Consider the following 16,531-nt stretch of genomic DNA (forward strand, 5'->3'; position numbering starts at 1 on the left):
AATATAGTACTACAGAAATATGAATGAAATGACTCTGGCATCCAACAAAGAGGTTTTCATTACGTGTCTACATTAGGGGGGGGGGGGGGTGGGAGGGTGGTCATGATTTCGTAAGGAAAAGTAAGGCATGCAATGGAGTGGGAACATTTAATTGGGTTGGGTGTGGATTCAATTCACTGGAATCTGGCCTGCTCCTTCCTCTTTGAATATGCATTTGGATCATGTGCCAGGTGTTAGAGAATCTCAACATGCTGAAACTGTAATTCAGATTCTCAATTGAGTATAATCTACATGCAGTTTATAATGTAGATTGTTATTCAGTTTCATCTTACTTTTGAAGTGTTTCTTCATGGCCAAATTTACTGGTGGGAATTCAGAGTGTACATATCATGTGATCATTTTTTAATGCACATGAAGATTTTAACTTCCAGTGTATACTTTTGTGTTTCTATTAATTTGACCGTGGATTATTTTGTACTTTCCTTGTACTCGGAGGCCTCTCATTGTATATTCAAATGTATGATAATAATGTAATCACTATTAATTTTACAGTGTTTGCATGGGCCTGACTGGTTTGTGATTTTAAGGATTTATGATGGTAATGTTATATGTATGAGATTTGAGGCTAAGCATGAAAGAAGTAAGGATTATTTTGAAGTCATTTTATATTTAATATTCAAACTTTACATTATAGCTTTGTTAAGAATATTAATTTGGCTTTGAAGGGGACTCAGAGCTGTACGATCTTCATATAGCACCTATTACTTCACCTTTCTACCGAAAGGGAAAATATTTTCTAATTTTTTTCTTAATCCTTTCTGGATAATAGCTTGGAATAGTCTCATTGAAAATATAGGTAGTCTTCCTCGAAATTCATTGGCACTTATTTTATTAAAACCATGGAATCTCCGAGAGTACAGAAATACTTCAAACACTTCAGAAACTATTTCAAAATACTATCTTTCTGCAGCCTGATAAATAGTTTGTATGTGAAGGAGATTTGAGTGATGTTGTTTTGTTTAATTTCTGTTTTTCAAACACGGAACTCTCTTTTATGAAAAGTTCTAGCCTAATACTTACTCTTTGAACTATTTTTAATGAAAACTTATTATACATGTTATTTTCGTACTCTAGGATTTTTTGAATTTATGTGATATTCAATGAAGTTCTATATGTAATTTAATCTGAATTTTTATGATGGGCCCTGACAGAATTTTGAAGCTTGCTCAATCTACCTTGCTGAAATTTGTTTATAGTCCTACAGCATTACTCAGTAGTTTGATTCAATCTATATTTCATCCAGTAGCCAAAGCTTAATGTGTAACCTGTTGAGAAAGCATTACATTTACTTATAGTGTGTCCCATATGACCATGTAGGTCACTTAATGGTTATGTGTTTGCCGCCTCGTCCATAAGCCATGGTCTCAAGTAAAAGTAGGCCATAATAAGTTTGCCTTTTACAGTAAAATCTTGTTATTTCAAACTTGAAGGGACCAAAAATTATAGATTCAAAGTATCTGGATCAAAATAAGTGAACTTTGCATCAAAATTCGCAACAATGTATTTGCATCAAAATTATCTATTTTAAGTTTTTTTTCAATGAATAAATCATCAAAGGCCATTATGATGTAGAATTCTTCATGAAAAAATATACAAATCATAATGTGTGTCACAAGAGAATGTAGATGTTTCAGATTAGAGAGGCTTAAGGGTGCAATATCATGGTGGATGATTTTGAAGCATGAATTATGTTTGTGGGGGACTGGTCCATATCAAAACTTTGAATGCTATTGAAATCAAATAAAAAATCGCTTGCTATCAATATGTAGAATCATATGACTTTGGCTGTGGGTTCTTGCTTGTTTGAATTTTACACTTTTTAGAAATAACTGGGGTGGGAATAACAAGAGTTTACTGTAATAATAGTTCTTTGATGTCTTGTCAAGGTGTGAGAAGATCATATGGCCATTATAGCATTCAAATCCTTGATTTATATGGAATTTAAGAAATTGTGATATCAAAGATTAAATTGTACTGATAAATTCTGATTGACAATGGCCATTTGTACTGTTGGGTGTAGCTCTTATGAGAGAAAAGTCATTATATCCTTTTGTTGACTTTTTTTCCCACCTTATCCATGTCTTGTTCTTGTTTGTGTTGTTGGCACACTTAATGCCAGACATCATTTAGGATTCACTTGATGGAGTTCCTTCACCATGAAGGAAAAACCACTTAACAATTCCAAAAAATCTTTTGTCCAATAATGTAGAGTTTTGATATATGTAACATTTTTGTGGCTGAGGTTTAAATACTCTCTGCTGAACATCCTTGCAGTAGCTTGTGGTTATTGTATTGGTGAGAATGAGTTAATTAAGCATCCTTAATGTAATATCAATGATGTGTGCCCTGATGATGGTATAATTTGAGTGGGGAACAACTAGGTTAATGGAAAAGATTTGATGAAGATAGGGATGTCTGTTCAGGTGTGGTTAATAGAATTGAAAAGCAGAATGGATATGATGGGGTGATATGTTAGCTGGTATTTTATAGATGGCAGCATTAAGTTGAGCCAATTTTTATAAAGTGGGAAGGTGGCATGGACAGTTAGGTTGTTAAGTGTAATCTTTAGTACGGGCAGCCAACTGGGGTATAAAATTGTGTTAACTCATTTCATGAAAGGAAAGATATGTTCAGGTCACATGATATGATATGTGGCAACAAATTTTAGGCATAATATCCTCCATTGTCTCCCCTATCTTCTTTTTATACATTTTAATTCAGATACCTTAATGGCTAGATCCTCCAAGTAGATATGATGCATGATTTCTCTCTCTGGAAGGATCATTTCTTTCGAGTTGTCTTTCACTTGGCCTTTTGTGTTTCATGTGGCCGTGAAGGATCTTCATGAAATAGCCATCACTTATCTTAATCATCAAGATTACTCTTGCTGTAATTAAGCAGCTGCAATCTACTTCCCAGCATGTATTCAAAATGCTACCAGTGCACCCATTCTTCTTATTTACATCCATGAATTTTAACTTTGGATTGAGTATGTAACTATCATCAGGGTACTGATGCATGGAGTAGTATTCATCAAAGTTTCCTCATATATGTAGCAGGTGCTATCTTGAGTCCTTGCCCTCGTCTCCCAAGGCATTTACAGGCCACAAAATTTGATGGAACAATTAAGCAAATTTTGCTCACTCATTCTCAAGTAATTCTGTTCCTATATTCTGATTCCTGTCACAGTAATGCTCAGCTGATAAACTTAAGATTTCTGAATTTTTATTTTGTAAATACATGCATATGAATTGCAGGAAGACATTTATTAATTATCATATAATAATTATTGTGAAAAGCTGACCTTAAGTTGCTGTGGGACCAATGGCAGTGTTCTCTTTGCTCAAAAGAGAATTTATTGAATACATTCCTATTAACATGATATTTATGTATTTTTTCAATTTCCTAAGTGTCTAGGCTTTAAGTTGTGCATTACCTGTATGTACACTATCTGTTTACAGTGTGGCCAATAATGATGCTATGTGAAATTACTTAGTAGTTTTCACATTCTTTTTACTCTCCCAGGCAAGTAGTTGATGTGCAATATTCAAATGCCAGTATTTTTTATATATTAATTATTTCCTATACTTTTCCACTTGGGCAACAAATACTGCCATGGTATAGCTACATATCGACATGATTTACTTTGTCTCTTGGCTTCAAACAACTTTTTATAGGCTCATATTTTTTTTATTTTTTAAAGATATATTTGTTGATAGCATAAATATTGCATTTTAAAGTACATTTTTCATTCCCATCAAATATTTTTGAGTGAATTCCTGTTTATGATTACTTATTTGAATTAATTGATGTTGACTGACATTGCTTTAAGTGGGTGAATGATAAGTGTGTCTGCTTTGTCAAAAATATTAAGCTGAGTAGTTGAATCATTGCATTTGCATGTAAATTGAGGGACTGAGTACATAACTTACCAGGGATGACTGAGGCATATATAGCCAATTATATATTAAAAATTCAATTATACATATGAACAAAACCTGTGCTGACATTGTTTCCCAGCAAAGCCCCTTGCTTGGCTCTGTCTTCCCTGTTATTTTGTTGATCAGGGATGAAGTCTCTCTTTGAAAGTTGTTGGGAATAAGATTTTTGGCAAATCGTTTTCTATCTGTAATTGTGCTCTTAAATGGTCTTGGCCTAGGTTTGGCACTGCTTGGTGAGCTATATAAGGACTATACAGGGTTACAACCTGCCTGTGTACAAAGTCCTCATTGTGGATACGTATACTGAATACCCATATGTAATTCCATATGTGGAGTTGTTACTGTGTTTTTTTTGTTTTTAAAATTCATAGTTTTAGAAAATTTTATAGATATACATCAGTTTTGGAAAATGTATATGCAGGAATGCTCATAGTCATTACTTGATTTAGAGGTAAAGAATTTAAGGGTTTTCATGGTGAGAGGATTGTAGTTCATGGATTGGATGAGTTTTTAAAATTTTGAGGGTCAAAGTTGATAAAATTGAGCTCTTGCAGACAAATTCAGTGAAAAATTCTTGATGTCAATGTTCATATTGGCAATTTTTCTACAACTCCTGAAATGGAATGCGTATTCTGGTTATATCAATTTTTGGTTGACTTGATTCTACTCTTCGGCAGTAAACTTTTAGAATGTATTTTATCATATGGGTAAGCTGAATAAGGTTACTACTTACCAATCTAAAGACTGGTTTGGGTGATGTTAAACTCTTTTTGATTAGCGATAGTTATGCACATAGCTGTGAAATTGTGATATTTAATGTTAGACTTTCATATTAAGTTAATGCTCATTACATGGCATGCTTTGGACTTGTTGTCTCTCTTGCAATATATCCCTAGTAATAACAGAGAGATCAATAAAGAGCAGTCAAGTTGGCTTATTGTGTGAAGGGTTATATATGCAATTTTTATTGTATGTGCTTCAATTGCAATATTTATATTGAAGGTACAATGTATTTGTTATTGTGTGATCCATGTTCATTTAATGATGGCATAGTAGATGGCTGTATACACTTATTTATTTGGCATAACAGAAGTCGGTATCTTAAATACGTTTTGCTTTTCACTGCCATTTTATGACAGTTTTTATTACATACAGTTTGTACATTTATATTTATGGTGAATGAGAAAGAAATGTATCAAATAAATTTTCTTGTGCCACTTGGAGTAAATTATTTTCCGTTACTGTTCATCTTGCCGAGTCTTCTGAAATTATTTTAAGAGCAATAAATTGAGTTTAGGTGATTTGCCTGAACTACGATATGAGTTAAACAAGAGTCCTGATTTACTAATCTATAAAAAGCTTTCATTGTTGATAATAGAAATAAAGGAATAGGGTTTGTAAATACTCGGGAATAACAAAAAAACTTGCCAAATTATTTGATAATTTTCTGGCCTAGTACAGGAGAGAATCCATCCCATTCCCAGAAATGTTATAGATAAAAATCGATTTACATAAACCATGTTGTGGAATTTTGATACTGGGTATTAATTTGGAGGCTCTCCCTTCCCAATGCCAGGCAAAATTCATGTATACACCCCAGAATAAAAGCTAATGACAGGTCAGCTGAATGAATGCCTCCTTCCTGGGTGTTACCCTGGATAGTAGACTAAACTGGGAAAGCCATATTTCTAGTTTACGCCGAAAACTCTGTTCAGCGTGCCATTTGGTACGTTCTATCAGGCAAACTGTAAATAATGAAGTGCTTATGTCTATCTATTATGGTGAGTTTTATGCCCACGTAATTTTTAGTATTCTTTTTTGGGGCCCATTACCCTGTGCTCATGTTGTATTTAAAATCCAAAAGAGGATACTAAGACTAATGTGCAATGCACCCCTCAGAGCTCCATGTCGCCCCCTTTTCAAAAAACTTTGTATTCTCCCTCTTCCCTGTGTGTATATGCTAAGTGCTATTGTTTATGCTAAACGCCATATCTCATTATATACCACTAACAATAGCATTCACAATCATTATACCAGGACCTGCAGTCATCTACATGTGAACTTCATCAGAACTTGCAAGTCTACTTTTTCCCACCATAACATGGGACTCTTAATATAAAATAACCTTCCTCTGGTTATCAAGAGCATAGAAAAAATGTCAACCTTTAAATTCAAAGTGAGGGACTTTTTCATGCTACACTTACTCTAAACTATTGATGAGTTTCTGAATATGTAACAATGTATTGTATTTTATGTTAAGATCTTTGACGTGCCGTATATCTTGGAACATGAATGTACCCAGATCCTCAGGCAAATAAATAAATGAATGTTGTGACACATGGGCATACACTGGACCTGTGTTAGTGGGATTTTTGGTTTAAAGATTTGAGTTTCGAATGGTCAAAAAAGGGAAATCTTTACGTGAATCGAATAAAGAAAGAGAAAAATTGTTTAAGTCAATTTTTATTCTACTGTAAAACTTCAAAACACAACAATTGTACGACTTCTTAACATCAGTAACAGCAAGTTCATTCAAGGTGTGCAACAAACAAACTCATTTGACAAATGTCAGTGTTAAGGACTCCGCCTGGGCCAATATATACATTTCATTTCAGAGTTAAAATATAAGAATGGCACAAGACCATCCCTAACTCAAAATTACTTCTGAGTCTCTGATTTTTCTTCAGCTTTCTGCGATGCATACTCTTGGTCTAGTCTCTCCTTAGCACGAACAACTTTTGATTGCAGGTAGAATGAGCCACCTTTAGATCTATCGTTGGCTTCGAAAAGATTTTCAAAGTTTTTCTTTATTTTCTCAGGATCGGGAGGATTTCCTTCCACATTCAGTATTTGCATAGCTTCTTCTAGTGAGATACCAGTTCTAACATTTGCCTCAGATGTTCTACTTTGCCCACTGCCTTTATTTCTTGCAGCTTCTTGGCTGGCTGCAAATTCTTGACGGATTGCTCGGGCAAAAGCACGACCAATCACCTGTGTTCCTATTAGTATAATTTGGGCTATATATTTCGCCATTTGTATTTCAAATGCGCACTAAGTACTTGATATCCTTTGGAATACTTGGCAGGTGTACAAACTGCTTCTGAGTGATGGACAAACACTATCATGGCATATTTCACTTCGATTTTTGCTTTTATGATAGCGTTCGCCTGGCGGCTAAGGAGATTGTTGATTCATGAAGACCTAATATTGGATATCATAAACAAATAAGATGTAATACCTCGCACATCGTTGTAAAATTAAGTAAATACACATATTGGATTCATATACGGCACAAGGTAATAAATAGATAGAAACAACAAATAAAATTAGATAAATATGAAAAAGAAAACATACCATAATTGCTCCATATCCATGCTTCAACTATTAGAATGTGTGCGATATTCGCTTGTCAGTTGTCCGCCGTAGCGATGTATCGTTCATCGATATGTGCAGCGAGTTGATTGTAGCTAATTTCATATTCGTCGTTGATAATGTTTGAAATATTTGGGATATGTTGATAGAATGTTACTATAAATGAAATTATTTATTTAACTTATCGGTGATCGTTTGTATGATGTCACTTTTCCCCGAAGAGATGCTTCAGCCGTGATATTTCCATCCTTGCCTAGGAACAATGGTAATTTTAATTATTTCTAACTTAACAGAAAGTCTGCTCTAATGCGAACTGGTGGGAGAATCTGTAGTGGTATTGAATTGGTGTATTATCTAATTGTTTGCCCAGGCATGTCTGTCATGTTTAAGAGGATATTCCATTCATAATCATTAATTATGTGGCGCTCTGCGGGTAGGGTCACTGGAGGCAGTAAAGGTGAAAAAATGAGCGGCTGTGTTGTATCATAATTTTACCATTTTAAATTTCCTCCTGCTCACTTCGCTGGTTCATATATTGAGTGCATGATAATGCGGTTTCGTCTGTCGGTAGCAAGCTTAACCTGACCTAGATTTTAGCATTTTAAAATCGCCACTGCCCAAGAAACATGACAAATATCAGGTCAGCCGGAATAACTTGGATGAATTTGATAATATTTGATTATTACAATAAAATTTAATGTTAAACTTTTTTTTAGACATTTTGATGAATATTGTGGTGACCGATGAAATTTTAATTATGATAATTTTAAAGTTCATTACTTACCTACAACCAAAGTTGAAGCAGTAAATTGAATGTGATTCAAGAACGTTAATTATCGACTGGTCTTTGTATATTACCGAAGTATGATCACAGTTATTTTTTATAGGTTTTTTAGTATTAAATGATATGCCTTAGTCAACACCGCCAAATAATAACTTAGATGCTCTTGAAACTGTGCTACGGCCAAAAAGGCTAAATTTTACCGGCAACCAAATTATTCCTGTCCACTGCAATTGCTGTGATATATTTCATATTTATTTTTATAATTCCATGCAGTATGAAGTAAAATATATGTCCATCAAGGTGCCAACCTTAACCAGCCAGCGAAACCTTAGGTTTCGCTGGCTAAAATATTCGTAATATTTTAATCGTAGTTTTTTAAATTGAAGAGCTCAAATTTTCTGTAATGTCATTTTTCAGACTTCCTCCATTGACCATGCAACGCTGGGTGCTTTAGAATCATTGCTAGAAGAATTTTTCTCCCCTGGAACTAGTGCACAACGACGTGGTGATATTGAAATCCGTTTATCTGACTTTGGCTCTCAGCATCAAGCATGGAAGCAGTGCCTGACATTTGCTGCTCACTCAAACAATCCACATGTTGCCATGTATTGTCTCAATGTCGTCGAGGTAGAGTTTACATTTATATCACTTGCTAAATATATACATGTGGTTAAAATATAAATTCTTCATGTCGCCATTTAATGCTTGTGATTAACTGAAATCTGAAGCAGTTGATAGTCAAGATGAAAACTAATTTGCTATTTCTGATTAATCCTGTAGTTCCTTTCATGTAGCCGGGTAAATTGTCACTTGATATTAATAGAGTGCGTTTTTAGTTGCAAATTTAGGTTTAAAATTTTATGTCAAAATCAACTGTATAGTTCCTAAAATCAATTACTGGAATTAGTGTATACATAGGGAATAGGTTTGAGATAGTGAAGGTGATGGAATGGTTTTATGTGCTGTTCAGATTCACCATTAATGTGTGGTATCTTCTTCTGATGTATGGCTTCAGCAACAAATGATGAAGATCCAAGACTAGTGATACAATTAAAGATAAACTGCACTGATAAAGAGAAAATATTCAGATAGGTGGCCTGCCAATTTGAACTTATGTATGCATCCTTCATGCTGTTCCCTTTCATGATAATTACTGTTAAGGAAATATTCGTTTTGGATCACCAAAGGGAACTCACTTTCATCTTGTAACTTCTTCCATACTACCCCATTCTTCCATGTTTATTCCACCTCTGTTATATTCAATTCGTGCACACTCTTTGTGATTATTGTGATGCTCCCTGTCTAGAGTGTGTTTTCATTCACATATGCCCTTTATTTTCACATTTCATCCCTTCCTTTAATAAGGTTTGCTCTTCTGTCAATGGGTGACTCACATCCATTCACTCAACTAAACCAGCAATGCACATTTATTTTATACTTTGTCTATTACTGGTGTATCGATATCCAAGTATCATGACTTGGGGAGGAGTATTCTTTTGTGCACTGCCTTTTGCTGCCTTAGACAAACAAATATTTTTATTCACTCTGGTGTCTACAATTTGTATTTCCAATATTTATGAAAAATACAAGTATTATAAAACCATAAATGGCCATATTACTGGAATGGAATTTTATTTTTTCTTGACAGACTTGCTGCCTGCTAGCCTAGTCCATCTGGGCATCATTTTAGTCTGTGAGTAATAGTTGGAAAGTAAAAGTTAGGTATAAAGAGATGTGTGTGTCCTTTTGATCATTCTGTAAAATGCCATTTAATCCTATCTCTGATTGAGTTTATGAGGGTCCATTAACCTTTGTGAGAGTCTGTTGTGTTAAAATGCTGCTCAGAATAATCAGCCTACGCATATGTGGATTATGGAAGAGTAAGTTCCTTTTCAAATTATGCATTTTTTCCAAATGATCGAGAGTGCATTACCAACATGAATAAGGATCTCTTATCATATTTTGAATTGTTGAAGTAATAGGTAGCTTGGCTTCTTGATTTTTAGGCTATGGTTTCAGTTTGGTTCATGCTTGTAATTCAGAGTTTCTTTAGATGTGATTTGTGAGACAACGAGTCCTTCTTTGTTCAAAATGTGGATATTGATATGATCTCGAATTTTGGCCAAATAGGAAAATGATTTCTGGGAAGTTTTTTATGACTAGTAACAATGAAATGGGGTGAGATGAGGAGTGGGATGAAGAAGGGTGAGGATTAAACAGAGAAGTGATGTCTCTTAGGGCTCCATCACTCACTGGAGAATCCCTTGATGATTAGCAGCTGTAGGACCAGCTGGATGCCAGTGGCGCTTTCACTGTGCCAAACATGGAATGATTACCAAATACCAGTAATCATTCTTTGCCCGATAAAGTGGAGCTTGCCATTGAAACAGCATTTGTATCTCCTTCTTTTCCTCCTCGCATCAATGTTCCGTTGGTCCTTCCTTAGATACCTTTTATCCTTCACTATCTACCCATACTTCCATTACACCTCATCCCTACCCTGGTGACCACCCATAACTCATGCCACACAATGAAAGTGCCACGATGCATACATTCAGTTGGTCCTGCAGGTGCCAATTGTCAAAATATTTTCCACCAAGCAATTCAGGTCTCATGAGTCAACATAACTGTGTTTAATCCTCTCCGATCCCTCTTCCCGACCCCTGGCCCCTTCTCTATTCATTATTATTAGCAATTAAAAACCCCTCCAAGAAATTAAAATGATGTCGTGGAACCCATGAATGCTAAATTAATCATTTCTGAAATCATGGTCCAAAGCACTTTCGAGTTACAATGCATATGTATTGTTCTCCAGGGTGTTGTTGCCAGGAGATGGGTGGGCCTGGAGTGGGAGGAGCGTGCCGAAGCCAGATCTGCCCTCCATGAATTGGCACTGAGTACCGTGTGCAGAGCAGGCCGGCCACCCTTTCTGGGGGCCAAAGTAGCTAAGGTGCTCGTTGGAGTAGCTCGTCATGATTGGCCACATTTCTATCCAGACTTTCTCACCAATGTTGTACAGGTTGGTAGCATCAAATCATTGAAAGCTGATTACAATGGGCCAGTAAATTCGTAACAAATAAACCAGGTAGTAATACATTTGTTTTAATAATGAAATGCAATTAAAAATGAATTCATGGCAAGGTGGACATAGAAAGAGTATTAGGAGGGAGGAACATTTATTAAAATAATTGCAGTTAAGGAGATATTTTGGAGCCAAAACACAAAGGATCTTGAATTTATATTGTTCTTCTATTTAACTGCCCTTGGGTTAGAATTTGATATTTTAAGCTCTAAATTTTTAATTGGGGCCTTAATCTTACACAGGTTAAGAAAAAAAATGTGTGTAGAAAAAATTGAAAAAGAGATTATATATGAATATACAATAGATGAATGCTGGCTTCCTAAAAGTATGCCATATTTACCCTCAATAGTGTTAAATGGTTCAATTTCCAGTTTGATAGAACTTTATTACAAGATAATCAAGTATGTATTTGAGGACCTTTGTTTTTGGGTCAACAGTTGTGATGAAACACCATAATTTCTCTTAGTTTAAAATTTTTGGAATATTTGTAGCTTAGAAATATTCTAAACTATTAATTGGTGAATATTGTAAAGTGTAATTTACTCTCCTCTGCAGCTTATTCGGAGTGATGGTGAACGCTGCCTTCTCGGTTTAGTGCTCCTGAGGACAGCCTCGGAGGAATTGGTGGGAGAGGGTGGGAGTGGAAGGGAGGAAGTGCTAGGGAGTGGGAGGAGAGAAGAACTCCGCAGGCTTTTACTTTCCCATCTCCCAGACATAATTTCCTTGTTAACAGGTGGGTTGAATATCTTATGCTTTTCATGTCTTTTAAAATATTACAGTGTCTATTATTAGATAGATAACATGTATAAATTAGTACACAATTCATTGTTCTTTTTAAAAGAATGAAGATATTGAATAGGTTATGTGACCCAAGCTAATGTTTAGGCTATTTCAAGCATGAAAATCTGTATCTAAATTGTATTACTCTTTTGTAACAGATCTTACACTGAGTCTATCGCAGTCTTGTTTATTTAAAAAAGCTGGTATTTTAAAATGATGAAAGATCCCTATGTCTATAGTTAATCATGGTATCCCTCAGGGTTCAGTTCTTGTTCTACTGATGTCCTTGGTAAGAGTGATTGACTTTGAAAGGTAATACTGTCATTTATATGAATGGTGCTACAATAATCAGTGAGAACTTGGAGGCTGAGAAGTTTAAGACTTTCCCTGTTAGCATTCAGTATACATCCATTCAGTTATCAGGAAATAGGTGATAAAAATCTGAATCACTCTGATGTAATCTTAAAGGGACATGTTTATTGTCATTTAAGTTGTTGGGTCTTCACCTTGATCCTAAATAGACGTGTACATCAGCCATTTGTAATAGGCTCTTAACCCATCATAGTCGCACTCCCAAGCCATAATGTTCACAGACAGTCTGTTAGACCCCACATTGAACAACACTCATCAATTCTTTGTGATTTGAGATGAAGCCTTGAAAATTTAACTAAATATGGTCTTTCTATGATACCATTGTGCAGGTGTACAGAATTTATTTTTAATATCATAAATTTGTGTAATAGTATTATAATATAAGTATGGTATATTAAAACGCAGAGTGTACCTGATCGCAAGGCTTTAAATTAAGATAGCCAAAGGACTACCTATGCAGCATTTTATTGCTTTGTTTCAGAGCAGATTTCTGAACACTTTTTAAGTATTTACGAGGTCTGTTCAAAAAGTATTGTGACTTTTGTATTTTTTCAAAAATTATTTATTTATTAATAAATATCTATTTTGTCCCCTTTAAAGTAATTCCCATTAGATATTATACATCTGTGCCTACGCTTTTTCTAATCCTAGAAGCACTTGGAAAAATCATTTTTTGTGATCTTGCTCAGCTCCTCCTTCGATGCAATCTTTATCTCGTCTATCGTAGCATAGCGTCATTCTTTCATGGGCCTCTTCAGTTTCGGGAGCAAGAAAAAGTCACTGGGGTCAGATCTGGGAAATACGGTGGCTGTGGCATCATTAGTATGTTGTTTTTGGTGCACAAGTATTTATGTGTGAGCAGGGGCGTTGTCATGGTGCAAAAGCCAGTTTTTGTTCTTCCATAAATCCAGGCGTTTGTGGGGTATTGCTTTATGCAAATTAGGCATAACTTGCAGGTACTATTCCTCATTTACCGTTCTACCCTGTGGCAAGAACTCATGATGCAACACACCCCTGCAATCGAAGAAAACTGTAAGCAAAATTTTTGCATTCAACCAAACTTGGTGTGCTTTTTACGGTCTTGGCTCGTGCTGCAGCTTCCATTGGGATGGTTGAGCATTAGTTTCCACGTCATAACCGTAAACCATGACATGATTTGTCACTAGTTATGACCCATTTGGGAGGAGCAAATTTGGGTTATCGCGGACAGAGTCCAACACCTCATTAGCAGTGTGAATGTGTTGCTGTTGAAATTAATGGTACAAATTTCATGGCAACTCATGTCATGCCTAAATCGTTGGTAAAAATTGAATGGCACGAGCCAATCGATATGTTTAGGTCCTCAGCAACTTCTCTAATGGTGATTCAACCAATGGCCAATACTATTTTCTTCACTTCATCAATGTTTTCGTCTGTTGTTGACGTGCTCGGACATCCAGCATGCTCTTCGTCCTTCACATTTTCTTTGCCCTCTGAGAACATTTTGTACCACCGATCGACATTGCTTTGGTCCAAGGTAGCTTCTCCATATGCCACAGTCAACATTCAGAATGCGTCCACGCACTTATTTTGTTTTTTATGCAAAATTTGATACAAATTCTTTGATCCATTTTTGGGAAAAGGCAAAATCAAAGACAACCCAAAACACGTCCAAGTAAAAAAGCTCCCTGCAATCAACTGAGCATTCTAAAGGCTGAACTTTTCGGCATAAGTGAGAGACATTAGTACCGACATAACACCACAAAAAAATCAAAAATCAAATATATGTAGCCCGCAGAAATTCAAAATTCGCGATACTTTTTGAACAGACCTCTCATATCTCTATGTTATTAGCAATACCTGTATGAGCTAAAAAATATTTTTTATCGGTCTTAGGATTTAAATGCAAATTACAGACCTCATAAAGGATAATTGTTGAAGACAAAATATAAATTTATTCTTTGCATGGTGATACATATACAGCTATCGGTATAATAGTAGCATATTCATAATGACTATAGAGTTTATTTTAATTATAAGAACTTTTTCAGGGAAGAGAAGGAGTTAAAAACATCCCTATGTTTAGCTTAAATGTAAATCTCATTGAAAATTCATTTTGAAGATTTTATTTATGTTTATTGAATATTGAATCCGTTCTTATATCAGCAGAACCCATCATAACAGCAACTGTTTCGTGTTTGGTAGCTACATATGTATTACACTCATGGGTGGTATTACAAAATGAATACCACCGGCAGAGTTCACCTTCCTGCCGTATGATACCATTTGAAATGAGTCTCACCACCCTGAGCAATTAGGAAAAGCAGAGTGATTCACCGAGGGGTATTACCCTCGCCGAAAGGGAGTCTTACCACCCCAAGCGATTACAAATGAGTTTCAGATGGAGTGATACCATTCTAATAGATCTGAGTTTCACCCCTGCCAGGTACCCTGCCTATGAAACTTCCTTTGGGTATATTTTCAATGTGTCAGCAGTTGTTTAACATTGGCAATATCCACCTGGCATATTAAAATCATTAAAATTGAGCTTTGGAGTGCGTTAAAGACTATTATTTTGCAGTAAAAATAACCAGAATGGTTGATTAAAAATACATGAAGTGAAATTGACAATATTGGTTCTTCAACAAAGTATCTCGTAAGAAATACGCTGACCTTTTCTATTTTGTCAATGCTATGTAATAATTAATTTTGTTCAGTGATAACTATGTTATATACAGCATATATTTAGTTAATTTCAACACTGAGCTCTTTAATTTTTTATTGTAAATAGTTCACTTTCATTTGCAATCGTCATTTGAGCAAAACCAGAGAAGTGATGCATGAAAAAAACGTTCATGTTTAGAATGAAACCACGAAGGGACATACTTATGAATGCGGGATGTAAGTAACCACTTTGGAACAAGAAATGAAGGATTTGTGAAACATTGTGTTCCTGTATATGATTTGTGAGGTAATTATTCATGCATACAAAATTGTGAGTTGCCAAATCTCTTCATCTTTTACTTTGACATTCCTTGTTGAATGCCATTGATTATTGAGAGCTACTCTAAATATTACCCTTTAATGTTACGCTACAATTGATGAGATAAAGACTGCATCGGAGGAGGAGCTGAACAAGATCACAAAAATGATTTTTTGAAGTGCTTCGAGGAATGGAAAAAACGCTGGCAAAAGTGTGTAATATCTAATGGGGATTACTTTGAAGGGGACAAAATAGATTAAATAATTTTTGAAAAACACAAAAGTCTCGATACTTTTTGAACAGACCTCGAATACTAATTTACATTTTACTAAATTTCATATAGTTATTTTAAAAATTTGACTCAATTTTATTTTTAAATGATACATGCTTATTGATACTATTAGCTATGAAAGTGACTTTTTAAAAATTATGATATGTACAAGATTGTGTTTATGCTGTCAAATATTGTATTCACTTCTTTTCTGGATGTAGACCTGCTGGAGGCATCGGTGATTGCTTTAACTGCGGAGCAGGATGAGAGACGACCGAACCCAGTCTGGGAAGGAGTTTTTCTTCCAGATATGGAGGGAGCCACTGTGACGGCCACGCCACCCCCGTCACCCACCGTTCCTGCAGGAGATGACTCTGCTGATGGTGAGAGACTAAATTGTACTTGTGTTTAATCATCACAGGGGCAACAGTTGCAAAAGTGATACATATGTATGTGTGTATGTATATATGTTGGCTGTTTTGTTGACTAGGGATCACATCTTGAAATTAGATCAGTATGTAATCTATTGATGTAAGGACTAAACATTTTTATTTATATTTTTGAACATTATTTTTATCCTATAAATACTTCTTTTAAATTTCTTATTGGAGTGTATGTCATCACATTATATTTCCAGTGCAACATTATCTACCCTCTTTGTTTGCTAGCACACCATTAATAAAAATAGGCATAAAAACTTGTATTAACTTGCAAACAAATTGCAGAAGTAATAAGCTTGCATTGGCAAATTAAAAGGCACAATGTTTTAATAGCTCAGATCCCAAGCCATTGCTTCATATTTTCATCATTCCAGACTTTGTTGGAAAACAGAGGTACTTCTTAAATGTCATCTGCTGAGACTGGCATTGAACAAAGACTATGGGCACAAACATTAAAGTAAAATGTT

The 16,531-nt window shown here is 35.2% G+C and overlaps 2 protein-coding genes across 2 annotated transcripts in view; one reads left to right on the top strand and one right to left on the bottom strand.

Annotated features, from left to right (window-relative positions):
* Positions 1-6,446: 6,446 nt before the first annotated feature.
* blp (mitochondrial import inner membrane translocase subunit Tim16) lies at positions 6,447-7,408 on the bottom strand. Its single transcript, XM_071594969.1, has 2 exons — positions 7,356-7,408; positions 6,447-7,202 (listed from the first exon to the last, which is right to left on the bottom strand). Exon 2 carries the CDS (start codon positions 7,032-7,034, stop codon positions 6,660-6,662), a length of 375 nt encoding a protein of 124 aa, XP_071451070.1. The 5' UTR covers positions 7,035-7,202; positions 7,356-7,408; the 3' UTR covers positions 6,447-6,659.
* Positions 7,409-7,460: 52 nt separating this feature from the next.
* ebo (ellipsoid body open) overlaps positions 7,461-16,531 on the top strand; it is a 33,311-nt gene continuing 24,240 nt past the window's right edge. Inside the window, exons 1-5 of the mRNA XM_071595030.1 lie at positions 7,461-7,638; positions 8,575-8,784; positions 10,973-11,176; positions 11,795-11,972; positions 15,846-16,007. Of these exons, the coding sequence (XP_071451131.1) occupies positions 7,636-7,638; positions 8,575-8,784; positions 10,973-11,176; positions 11,795-11,972; positions 15,846-16,007 (757 nt within the window). The 5' untranslated portion in view covers positions 7,461-7,635. The remainder of the gene's footprint in view (positions 7,639-8,574; positions 8,785-10,972; positions 11,177-11,794; positions 11,973-15,845; positions 16,008-16,531) is intronic.

Source organism: Hetaerina americana, unplaced genomic scaffold, assembly GCF_022747635.1.
Source record: "Hetaerina americana unplaced genomic scaffold, ioHetAmer1.1.p SCAF_7, whole genome shotgun sequence".
In the NCBI taxonomy this organism is placed as follows: domain Eukaryota; kingdom Metazoa; phylum Arthropoda; class Insecta; order Odonata; family Calopterygidae; genus Hetaerina; species Hetaerina americana.

What these genes read in the sequence shown, in the direction of transcription:
- blp (XM_071594969.1), bottom strand. Translation starts at nt 7,034, where the DNA reads ATGGCGAAATATATAGCCCAAATTATACTAATAGGAACACAGGTGATT.